Source organism: Pseudorasbora parva, chromosome 23 (genome assembly GCF_024679245.1).
Source record: "Pseudorasbora parva isolate DD20220531a chromosome 23, ASM2467924v1, whole genome shotgun sequence".
In the NCBI taxonomy this organism is placed as follows: Eukaryota; Metazoa; Chordata; class Actinopteri; order Cypriniformes; family Gobionidae; genus Pseudorasbora; species Pseudorasbora parva.
Window position 1 is genome coordinate 34,480,456 of NC_090194.1, and position 11,982 is coordinate 34,492,437.

The 11,982-nt window shown below is 35.8% G+C and overlaps 1 protein-coding gene across 2 annotated transcripts in view; it reads right to left on the minus strand.

The window, feature by feature from the left end:
* Positions 1 to 7,305, minus strand: part of pi4kaa (phosphatidylinositol 4-kinase, catalytic, alpha a) — a 44,966-nt gene extending 37,661 nt beyond the window's left edge. For both annotated transcript variants that reach the window (XM_067433713.1, XM_067433712.1), the window contains exons 1-10: positions 7,002 to 7,305; positions 5,465 to 5,581; positions 3,359 to 3,452; positions 3,183 to 3,271; positions 2,714 to 2,786; positions 1,710 to 1,972; positions 1,072 to 1,138; positions 773 to 924; positions 606 to 671; positions 419 to 515 (exon numbers count right to left, since the gene is read on the minus strand). In XM_067433713.1, coding sequence (XP_067289814.1) covers positions 419 to 515; positions 606 to 671; positions 773 to 924; positions 1,072 to 1,138; positions 1,710 to 1,972; positions 2,714 to 2,786; positions 3,183 to 3,271; positions 3,359 to 3,452; positions 5,465 to 5,581; positions 7,002 to 7,097 — 1,114 coding nt within the window. In that variant the 5' untranslated portion in view covers positions 7,098 to 7,305. The remainder of the gene's footprint in view (positions 1 to 418; positions 516 to 605; positions 672 to 772; positions 925 to 1,071; positions 1,139 to 1,709; positions 1,973 to 2,713; positions 2,787 to 3,182; positions 3,272 to 3,358; positions 3,453 to 5,464; positions 5,582 to 7,001) is intronic.
* Between the last annotated feature and the right edge of the window lie 4,677 nt (positions 7,306 to 11,982).

Genomic DNA, 11,982 nt, shown 5'->3' on the forward strand with positions numbered 1-11,982 from the left:
AATAACAATAATATAGCAATACAAATTATTATCTTTTATAAATATTAATATTAGCAATAATTAATATTACTGCTACTAATATTATTAGACCAATTTTATTTTTATTTTTATTTAATTGTAATAAATTGTAATTTTATTTTATTTAATGTATCTCCAAGTACATTAAATAAAATGTCAGCTCCATTAGCTGAATTTCCTTTTTTTCCCATCATCTCACATGTATGTATATAATGAACTAAAAAATTACAACTGCAATAAAAGAACGTATATTTTTAATACAACTAATGTTGATAAAATAAAAAAGTGAAATAAATGTATCCATTATAAATCATTTCAGCTAAATAATGATAGTATTTTCTTTTTATAGTACTGTGAAGCTGCTATATAAATAAATTAACGTTACTCGATTTACATTTACCTTTCATGTAGTATAAAGTGTCCCTCAGCATTTTAAAGATGGCCACATACAGCGGATCACTGAACGTCTTGTAGAACAGATTAGCTGCCGCATTGGCCTGTAACAAAGAGCAAATGTCCAGAAATCAGCACATTGTCTATTGAACAGAACACACATAAGGCAGTGATGTCCGAATCAAAGCAGATACCTCTAGAACTGTAACCATAGCCTGATCCAGTGACTTCATAAAAGATTCTGACACAAACTGCTCAACCTATGCAAGAAGATAAAGAAACATCAAAAGAGTAAACATAAATGCACCGGTGGCATACAAGTACAACAGAACACGGACTGAAGGCACTACAGAACACCGACCATTTGCAGAAGCTTCGTCAGTAAATCCAGTGGTACATCAAACTCTTTACTGTTGCTGCCCGTGAAGAGTGGTGAGACAGAGAAACTAGAGCTTATGGTGGAGAAATAGTAGTCTGGGTCCACGGCGCTGCCATCGGGCAGGTACGAGCCAGCTGGAGCATAAAAACAAGACCACGTTAGGACACATCAAACAAAGACAGCAGTTTTGGGCATCAAAACCTTGTACAAACATGTCTATTGTGTTAATAATAAATACTAAGTAAGCAAACCTTTTAAAACGATGTTCTGTTTAAAGTTACCTTCAAAATAAGGAGCAGAAGGGTCAGAAGGGGAACTCGGAGGAAGTCCGGCACGCTCTGGACTGGCCTATAAAAATAAAATAAAAATATCACAATTTCGACAAATGCTACACCTATTGACTAAATCATGAAGGCCTGGTTTCACAGACAGGGTTTAGCATAAACCAGGATTAGGCCATAGTTCAATTAGGACACATAAGGACTTTTATAAACTTGCCTTAGAAAAAAAAACATTATTAGTGTGCATCTTGGGACATCTCTGGTATATTTTTAGATATGTCAGGGCAAGTTTCTTTCAGTTGAAACAGCTCAAACATGCATTTTAATCTGGGACTATCTTAAATCTTGTCTGTGAAACTAGGAGATAATCTAGTAATTTTTTGTAGTATTTAGTATAATTTAGTATATATATATATATATATATATATATATATATATATATATATATATATATATATACATATACATATACATACACACACACACACACACACACACACACACACACACACACACACACACACACAGACACTACTCTAGAGTATTTGATCACACTGGTTGGCATTAAATAGCTTGTGTCCTGATTGCTGCAGTCTCGTTTTAAAGATGCAGGTGAAGGGAGAAGATTAATTCAGTACCTGCTGTGAGATGCTGGAAACGCTGCTGGTTTTACGGCGTAAAGAGTCAGTCTGGCAGACAGCGAGGAACGAGCTGGGAAGGATGGAGCGGAAATCGTTAAATGATCGCCGTCGGGTCACCTCCGCCCCCTCTCCTGGGCCCAAGGGCTGAGGGCTGACCCGTGGGAAGAGTTTAGACAGCAGTGGCTCCTCTGTGTTGCTGTAGCGGCCGAACGCTCGCACCACGCCGAGCAGACAGGGCACAGTGTATTTACACAGGTATTCTGGGTAGGAAAATCGTAAGAGAGTTTTATTATTTCACACTGAAAATCACCTTTAAGACATTTAAAGTAAACATGAAATGCAAATTGACCCTATTAATTAATGACAATTTTAAATATATATTTTTTAATTTTAAATAAATGTATCTGGTCGTCTTGTGATTATTCTAAAGACAATAATTATGTTCACAATCATGAAAAAAGTGTTACTTTGTATACTTTTATTCAGCAAAGAATGCATTCAATTGGCCAAAAATAAAGATATGTATGATGTTTTTTGTTTTTTTTATGCTGTTTTTTTATCCTGAAAGGCAACGGATCACAGTTTCCCCTAAAATATGAAGCAGCACAACGGTTTTCAACATTGATAACAATCATCTTATTATGATTTCTGAAGGACCATGTGACAATGAAGACGGGAGGAATGATGCTGAAATTTCAGCTTTGATAAATTCATAAATTAGTTTAAAATATATTAAAACTTTAAAATTGTAATAATATTTCACAATAATGGTTCATTTACTGTATTTTCACTCAAACGCAGCCTTGGAGTGCATAAGAAACTTCTTTCAAAAGCATGGGGCAGCCCATGTTTTGTGATCCAAAGAATCCACATGGATAAAATAAAATCCCACCCTACATTTTTTCTAGTTGATCGATCTGTCTCACATTATGAAAGTTATGAATTTCTAATGAATACCTAAAATTAAGGTATGGCATTCAGGATGGGAAGAAAACACTGACCTTTATCCTGGCCTTCGATGTTCTGACACGTTTCTTGTAGCACCTGCATGAGGTTCATCACAGCCTCCAAAATCTGAAAGACATTTGAGAAGAAACTAAATATATTATTGCTGCGCTTTTCTTTTCAGACCTCAATTAGGGCAGATGCAGAGCATAATTCATTTGACGTAAATGAAAATGAAGATAATGTCTTGCTGTCATGTTCACGGGTGTCAGTGATGTAATAAAACCTATACTTGCATTTGTTGAGTCAAATAATAACATCTTCTCTGAATACAATCGTTTGTTATGTGGTAAGGAATTAAGCCTGTCTTTTAAATACAATAGAAGAGCAAGAAGCTACAAATTAAAAACATAAAACACTGACAGAACTTCATATTTATGACAACAATCCTGGTTGAAAATGTAAAAGTCTGTTTATTCAGATAAGCAAGGTAAAGAACAGCAGGCAAAATCATCATGAACACACCTGGATTCGCATGGACTCGTCCATCTGGGCCACATCTGAGAGCACCGTCACCAAACTGAAGGAGAAATTCTCCGCAATGGGGAGCGTCTCTGAAAACACAAGGATGTGAGACACGTAAGGTCGGGAACATTTGAGAATTAAATACAGAAATGTGATTAGAAAAGACATATTTATACCTCGTCCTTTTCTCTCTGAGCTCTCCTCGATCCATTGCACCCTGGGCAATCCCTTCAGCAAAACCAACAAGTACGGGACAATAGCGTCCTTGTGCTGAAGGAGTGAATAAACATACGATTCAGCACACAGACCAACACTCCTCAAGAGCACAGTGAATTAATTTGCTTTGATTTACATACGATCCCATCAACTATCAAAATACGTTTGTTTTTCTTTCGGATTTTGAAAAATGTACTTTTAAGAGATATAACCATTCAAACTAAATAGTTACACATTTTCTGATCAGGTAAGTTTTGGTCCAGGAAGTGAACTGTGGCTTTACATATGAAATGATGCTGTGTGTGTTTGTTTGACATTTATTAGTAAGATATGTCTAAAATTACACTACCAGTCAAAAGTTTGGACACTTTCTCATTCTCTTTGATGTGAAAGTGTGTTCAAACTTTTGACTGGTAGTGTACTACAGTAAAATACATTTATCCTTTTTCCCATATCTCATACGCACTTTTAAGACTGTGCATTTGGTCTGAACCAAGGGCAAACAATTATACATTGTTGCATTTTTCAGCTTTTTTGGTTCTTTTTCAGACCACACTGACTGCTTTGGTCCGAACCAGTTGAAACGAACCAAAACGCAGGCACGTGACAACATTCACATCACTCATTGGCCATGGCGTATTTCCTAAACTGCTTTTCGATTGGTCAGAATTTACGTGTGGGAAAATTTCAACAGAAGCAAACTATAATAATAATAATAATAATAATAAATTTTATTTATAATGCACTTTATATTAAACAAAATCTCAAAGTGCTACAGAATTTAAAAACAAAAACAAAACAATCAACAACAATAAATAAATAAAACCGAAAAATAAAATAAAATAAATTAAACAAGTAGCAAGTCAATTAAAAGTCAATTAAAAGCTCCGCTAAAAAGGTGGGTTTTAAGACCACGCTTAAAAGTATCTATAGTCTGTGGAGTACGCAGGTGGTCAGGGAGAGCATTCCACAGACTGGGGGCTGAAGAGCAGAATGCCCGATCCCCCATAGTACGGAGATTGGCTGTGGGAGTTTTGAGGCGATACAGCGAAACAGAGCGGAGGTTACGAGTGGCTGTTTGTGTGGTGAGGAGTTCCTTGAGATAGGAGGGAGCATCACCATGGATGCACTGGTGGGTAAGGAGAGATAATAACACTATGTAGAGACGACTCCGTGGGCTAGTTTTGTCCGTGGCCATATTCTACTACACTGTGTGTATTTAACACAGTATGCAAACAATATATTTCTATAATGAAGCGCTGATGCGACATGAAAAAAATGTTCTAATGCACTGCAGACGGCGAGCGCACATCGCTCGTCACTTCAAGCATTAATTATTCTTGACATGCTCATCTTCCCGAAAATATTTCCAACGATCTATCAGGTAATAATATCATGCACACAATGTCAGCGCAGCTAACTACGGCAGCTGGTGAAGTCCAAATATGATCAGTACTTTTGCAGTTGGTTCTGTTCGAGGTCGGATCACGTTCTCACCACAAACGAACCGCTCCAGAGTTCGTTTAAAAAACGTACCGAGACCAACTCTTCAAGGAGGTCTCGTTACGCTTGTTTGGAGTGCTTTTGGTGCGCACCCGAGTGCGATTGCTGCTTCCAGACCTGACCAAACGAACCACACCAAAGAGGGAAACGAACTCTAGTATGATTCAACCGAACTAAATGAGGCAGGTGTGAAAGCACCCTTAGAATAAGCACAAACATAAAAATAAACTGTAAACGAAAAATGCAACACGCAAAAGATATAACTGACAATTAGTGGATTTGCTGTAATTCTATAATAAAAATGAATAAAAAGCAAGTAAATATAATGATAACAGTAATATTTAAAAATGTTGCACATTCACTCATTGATGAGAAGTTACTGATAAGACGCAATATGATTTTAGTTATGCTAATGTTCCACTGGGTCAAAACTGACCCAGGAATATGAAAGGTTTATGCTGATTTTTTTTTATTTTTAAATACAATAGGAGTGTTAAATGTGTCACACTCTCACTAATGTGAATCAAGAAAGCTGATGGGTGTGACTGAGTTAAAACCAGTACCTGCAGCTCAGACTCCACCAGGAAGATGCCAAGAGCGATCACAGCATCTCTCCTCCGCTCATCCAGCTGGAAAACACCACGGATGTCCACGGGACACATGCATTGGAGCTTCTGGACCTATATTGTACAAATATAATTTAAAAACTTAATTTGTATAAATATTGAATTATATCTCTTCCATGTGTCATACATAATACAAAGTCAAACGTGACACTACCAGGGTGTTATTTCTAGTATTTTACAATGACAATTTTTTTTATTGAAATCAAGCTGTAATAATACAAATCTAAATATGAGATGAATTTTTTTTTTTTTAAATACACAACTGAAAATATAAAAGTAAAAGCAAATTAAAAATATTAATACGAACTATAACAGTATATGAATAATACCATGCAATACAATAAGTGCACACAAATCATGAAAACTAGATGATGCAGTTCACCAAAGTGTAAGGAAGTTTATAAAATACTTCTCTTTTAAAAAGATCATTGTTTTACCACTACTATCCCGAGGTCAAAAAGTGGCTAGCATGCATAAAGAATATAACATGCAAAAATTTGTTTTAGGATAATAATATCCCACGCACAGTTTTCAATGAGAGCACCTTTACACAGATTTACTCTGGCTCAGATAACGAAAAGTCACAAATAACTTTTCTATAGAGATCCACCCTTGAAACGCCTATCTGGTTTTTCACGTCCTGTCAGGCAGTAACATGTGTCAGGGTTATTATTATATACTTATTGTACATCTCAGTCTCTGAGCAAAAAAAAAGACTCTAAAATTCGCAACTAAGTTGAAACATCAACCAGCTCATCTCTAAAATAAATTCATACTGTAAATCAATAAAATGTTGTGTTGTGGAGGATATAAATCAATAAAGTTTTTTCACTCCTAAAAAACAAATGTATTGTGTGATTGAACACTAGACTATTGATTATTTGTACTATTATTATTAGTGCTGTTAAATCCGTTAATTGCGATTAATCACATCCCAAATAAATTTGTGCTTACATATTATGTGTGTGTACTGTGTATAATTACCGGTACTATGTATATATATAAATACACTCTCATACATGTTTATTTTTAAGAAATATTTGCATGAATTATAAATGTGTCATATATTTACAAAATAATAATTAAGAATGCACACTCATATTATGTAAACACAAACTTTTATTTTGGATGCAATTAATCGCTTTGACAGCACTAATTATTATTTTAGTTAGATTAATAGTTTCAAAGATACATTGATTATTACATTTAAATTAGTTCAAACACAATCGATGATTAGACACAGGTAATAATTAATAATGTAAATATCTAAAGAGAAAGAACGTAAAACTAGTAAAGGAGTGACTATATAAAGAGAATATCAGCCGATTTGAATGGCTTATTTCCAACATTTGGATATAAATGTTAATAAAGGTTAAAAAAATAAGAGTGAGCGTCAGATATTGGATTAAACTATGGTTTGTTTTGGTTGTGTTAGCCGTTAGCTCCAGATGCTAATAGGAAGTAAAACTCTCACCTTGTCAATCGGAGCAGGTCGATGAGCAGCCAGAGAGCGCGCGAGAGACAGCACAGTATTAAAGTAAAAACCTCGCGACGTCCCTTTCGACGACATTATTCATTTATATATTAAATCAACAAACAAATATATACATCTTAAAATGAAATGTTCGTCTAGTGACAGCTGATGAGGGCTGCGACTACGGAAAGCCCGAGCGCACATTTGGCAAGGTCATTATTGCATTAGGGTCTGGCTGCAGACATGCAGACGGTCTCAGTTCGCGCATGCGCACATGAAATAACACGTTTACTCATGATGCACATCTGCAGACATCTGTTGGTAAGTTGCTCTAAATAGTAATAATTGCTAGCTACTAATCTACTATCTTCAACAGTGCAATTAGATTACAGCTATCTCCTAAAAGGATTGTCTGAAAATACTCATATTTTTTTCTAACTAGGCCTAGTTTTAAATCCCATATCAGCCTCGACTAGTTGGACAATACAAGAATACATATGAAACTGCTCTTTTAATTATTCCAAATAAACAATATACAATTATTCTTGAACTTGAGCTTGAAAGTATTTAAAGGGAGAAGGTTAAGAATGGATAGTCGATACAGTATTTAATGCAATTGCATCAGAAGTAACTGAAATTATTATTAAATTAAAGTCATGTCTTTTTTTTTACATTACTGAAAGAAGGTTTACAATGGAGCTGTGCATGGGAAAGAAAAGCGCAGGATTACAGTTATTAAGACCAGTGATTAAGAACACATTTATACAGTTAACCAAATCAATTGGTTTTCATATTGAGTGACAGTTACTTGCAGCTTCAAATCTGTTAAGTCAATTAAATATAACAAGTAGTCTATGTACTATAAATACAACTAATAGACTAATACAATATTTGTATTGTATTAGATATATACTGTGCGCTGTGTTTGTATAGGCCTATTAAGTAAATTACAATATTTATTTGTTATATTAGGAGTGACCCCAGTTGCCTTTATTGGATGACGTTGCAGGGCTTTCCAAATGAGTGATTATTGTCAGCGAAGTCCACTCCAACTGATATACCGTGAGCAGGAGCAGTGAGCACTGCGTAGGAACCATTGAATGGAACCTAGATTTAGTTTAATACTCACTGGACGCAATGTCTGAGAGTCAGCTTTCTGTGCACGTGCTTCATGTGCGCTCAGAAAACCATATATCAGAAGTTTAGACTGATATGGTTTTTAAAACGCATGCAGATAATAAACTTTCATGATGATGAAGAACTGCAATGTCACGTGAGCCATAACATTGATAGAGATGATAATCAAACAAATTTTGTCTTCTGAAAAACGGGGTGGGGAGCAGCAGCTCATTTGCATTTAAAGATACATGCATGACAAGAGCATGTTTTTCATTCCACTCAAAAATGGTCATTTACACATGGTATAATAAATGATCTGTTGGGTACTTTGAGCTGAAACATTCTCACAGACACATTCTGGGAGATTTATATAACATCTTGTAAAAAAGGGCATAATAGGTCCCCTTTAAAAACATAACGGTTCATTATTTATGGTCTTTATACACCACTAAAAACATAGTTATGTATAGTATGTTGAGTAAAATATGCAATTGTATTATTTTGCTCTGTGGATAACACTATTGTATGGTAACCAAAGAAAGTGTTTTGAAGTAGAAAGACACCGCAATTGTATTAATTGTTTTATTAAAGGGTTATTTCAGTGATTTAGCATTAAGCTTTGTATTTAAACTGGGTCATTAATGTAATAGAAATGTGAAAATATTTTTGAATTTGGTGCCCTCTGAGAAAAGACAGAAAATGTATTTTTGTCTCATGGGGATGAAAGACAACAACTCCCAGAATGCTTCGCTGCCCTCCTGTGAGGCCACTCCCAAAGCCATCGCTACTGGATTACTGATCACTTTCCCATCGCATTCATTTTCATAAAATCAGTTCAGTAAGAGAACAGTTAAAACTACAATTAAAAACTGAACGTGTCTTTTCAATTAGTGTGAGTGAGCCGAACAAGAGTCACGGTACAAATGCAGCAGGAGTCAGATTACATTCATTAGCTGAGGTAAGCGTGACACCGCTCCGTTTACATGAATGTCTGCAGCTGCAAGCTGACCTGTGAGTGCGATCTCCATGCCCCATGGACAGGTTGAAAACATGTGGAAATAGCTCCCTCTGCTGGCTGTAGTCTTTAGCCTCTGGCCAAAAAAATGACACAAAATTACGATATTTGCATCATCAGAGGATTTTTTCCAGAAATAAAATACATAAATCTCTCGTCTCAGAGGGATATGGGGGGTGCGCTCCCTGCTGAAATGTATTATTTGATTAACAAATTTTGATTTATTAATCAAATAATAAAGAAACATGCACTGTAAAATGTAATAAGTTGACTTTACATGTGAAAAAAAGTGAGGAAACCGTTTGTCTTACTTTAAAATGAAAATTCTGTCATCCTTTACTCACCCTCAAGTTGTTTCAAACCTGTATGAATTATGTCCTCTTTTGGTTTTATGCAGTTTAAGGTTTCTGATATGACTTTAGTGGGACATCCCATACAGTATAAGTTATTCTATGGTCACTGAGCAATGTTACAGAGAGGACCTTTGGGACTTTAACAGAACATTCCCACATGGGCCTCTGTTGGTCATGTAATAACGTTCCCAATATGGGAACTCGCACCCGGCCATCCACGTGATGTAAAAGAACGTGATTCCTCAGACCAGGCCACCTTCTTCCATTGCTCTGTGGTCCAGTTCTGATGCTCACGTGCCACTGTTGGTGCTTTCGGCTGGGTCAGGGGTCAGCATGGGCACTGTGACTGGTCTGCAGCTATGCCGCCCCATACGCAACAAACTGAGATGCTCTGTGTATTCTGACAGCTTTCTATCAGAACCAGCATTAACTTCTGGAGCAATTTGAGCTCCCTGTGTGTCTGAGGGGTAAAAGGCCCCCCTCGCCACCTCATAAATGTATAGGACTTTTACAAAAAATAAACCACTTTTATGATTTATTTTCATGCAAAATCTGTAGATCCATAATGTTCAATAAAAACATACTATATATTTTTTATGCAATCACACAATGTGGGAGTAATGAAAAGCAAAGTTTTCTTAAGGTGTGTCTTTAGCCCAATTGTATACTATTATTAAAGTATAGGTTAAAAAAATAATGTTATTAACCAGTCTTTTTTTATAATGGATCAAACCGTTTTCAGAGCGTAAATATTACAAAAGGAATGCATGAACAGAAATGTTAAAATATTGATTCTGCTCTGAGTGAACCAACTGATTTTCCCCCTCCTTTAATTACACTTAATTACACAATGCTTAGTCCATTAAATCACTAGTGGATGAACTTTTCTCATGTAACTCTTGTTCTCTTTTCAACAGTGGCTTGAATTGAGTCTGGGCTAAAACCTGTCCCAGAACCTTCCAGATCATCTTATGGATCTCATCATCTGTAGTGATTCTGTTCACACCCAAACCCCAACCAGTTCAGATCTCTCTTCTGACCTGTAGTATTTACTGGGGATGGGGAGCTCTTCTTTCTGAAATCATTGAGTAATGCTTTGGTTTTACTCACATTCAGTTCTAAATAACACGCGTCACACCAGCTAATTTAAACTCTCTTTATAGGCCAGATTAATGACTTGATTAATTAAACCCAACAGGACTCTATCATACAAAAACAAAATAATTTGATAGGTCTTAAGATACTCTTTTTGTTATTGCTAAATAGAAATATTTCCCACAAAAATGAGAATCTGTTGATACTTTACTTACTCTCAGATTTACAAGATTTACAAACCCCATTTCCACAAAACTCCAATCCCAAGTTGGGCTTGTCTGTGTACTTTTGTCAGCTAAATAAAAGTTCAAGATAATTAACATATCACAGATTCTTGTTAAATCATAATTTCCCAACTTTGCTGGAAATGGGGTTTGCAGAATGTATTCTCAATAGTAACCTATTATTGTTTCATTTATATCAATGATCATTTAATCATCATTTAAATTTTTCATTAATGTAATTTCTTGTTTTTATATTACTTCTATCCTTTCTGTTGTTGTTTAATCTTATGGTTGTGTGTTTTGAAGTGAAAGGTTTTTAATGTCCCAGGACGATGCTGTGAAGCAGTAATTCTCCATTGTTTTTCCCTTGTTGTAATAACAGTTTTTGGATTTGTACTAGTCAGACAGTCTTCTTTTACAGTTTGATACACAACAAAGATTATTCAATAAACTCTGCTCTTTTTATCATCATCTCTTCATCTCCTGCTCTTCTCTGCTTTCTCAGTCAAACTCTCAGACTGATTAAACTTTAAACACTTGTATCTTCTGGCAGGGATTCTGCGTCCAGGGTCGGATGTATATTTGACATTTCCAGATCCATCCAATATAACATTTTGGCACGATTTAACTGGGGTAAATTGAGCCTATAAGGTAGAAGATAAGTGGAGCCACATTGACCCTTCGCTAAGCCCCGCCCTCCTTAGTTACTGTTGCTACGCCTGTCAAGCTTTCACGCCTGTCACGTCTATTTACATTATGTATGCGCCGGTGTCAGACGTTCCCGAGGATACTAAGTACATTTACCTCTTGCGATATCAAAGCAAAGAAAGTTTAATAAATGACTTTTTAATATCTGTGTGTGAGCCCTGCGATGAGTTGGCCATATATGGCTTATTTAAATACAGAACAAAATTAAGTACAAATAAAAAAAACTGACTGCAATTTACAGATCCAGGCTAATACTCACATCCCACTTATCGCTGTTCCAGGGAAATCAAATTTTATATGAATTTTGTATGTACACACACACACACACACACACACACACCATGCAGCAGAGGCATAGTCATGTATGTAAGTGCACTGCATAAATAATAAACATTTATTTCTACACACAGAAAAATAGGATGTCAAAATTGTACCTTTAGGGGTACAACAGCTTGTCGCTGGGGCAG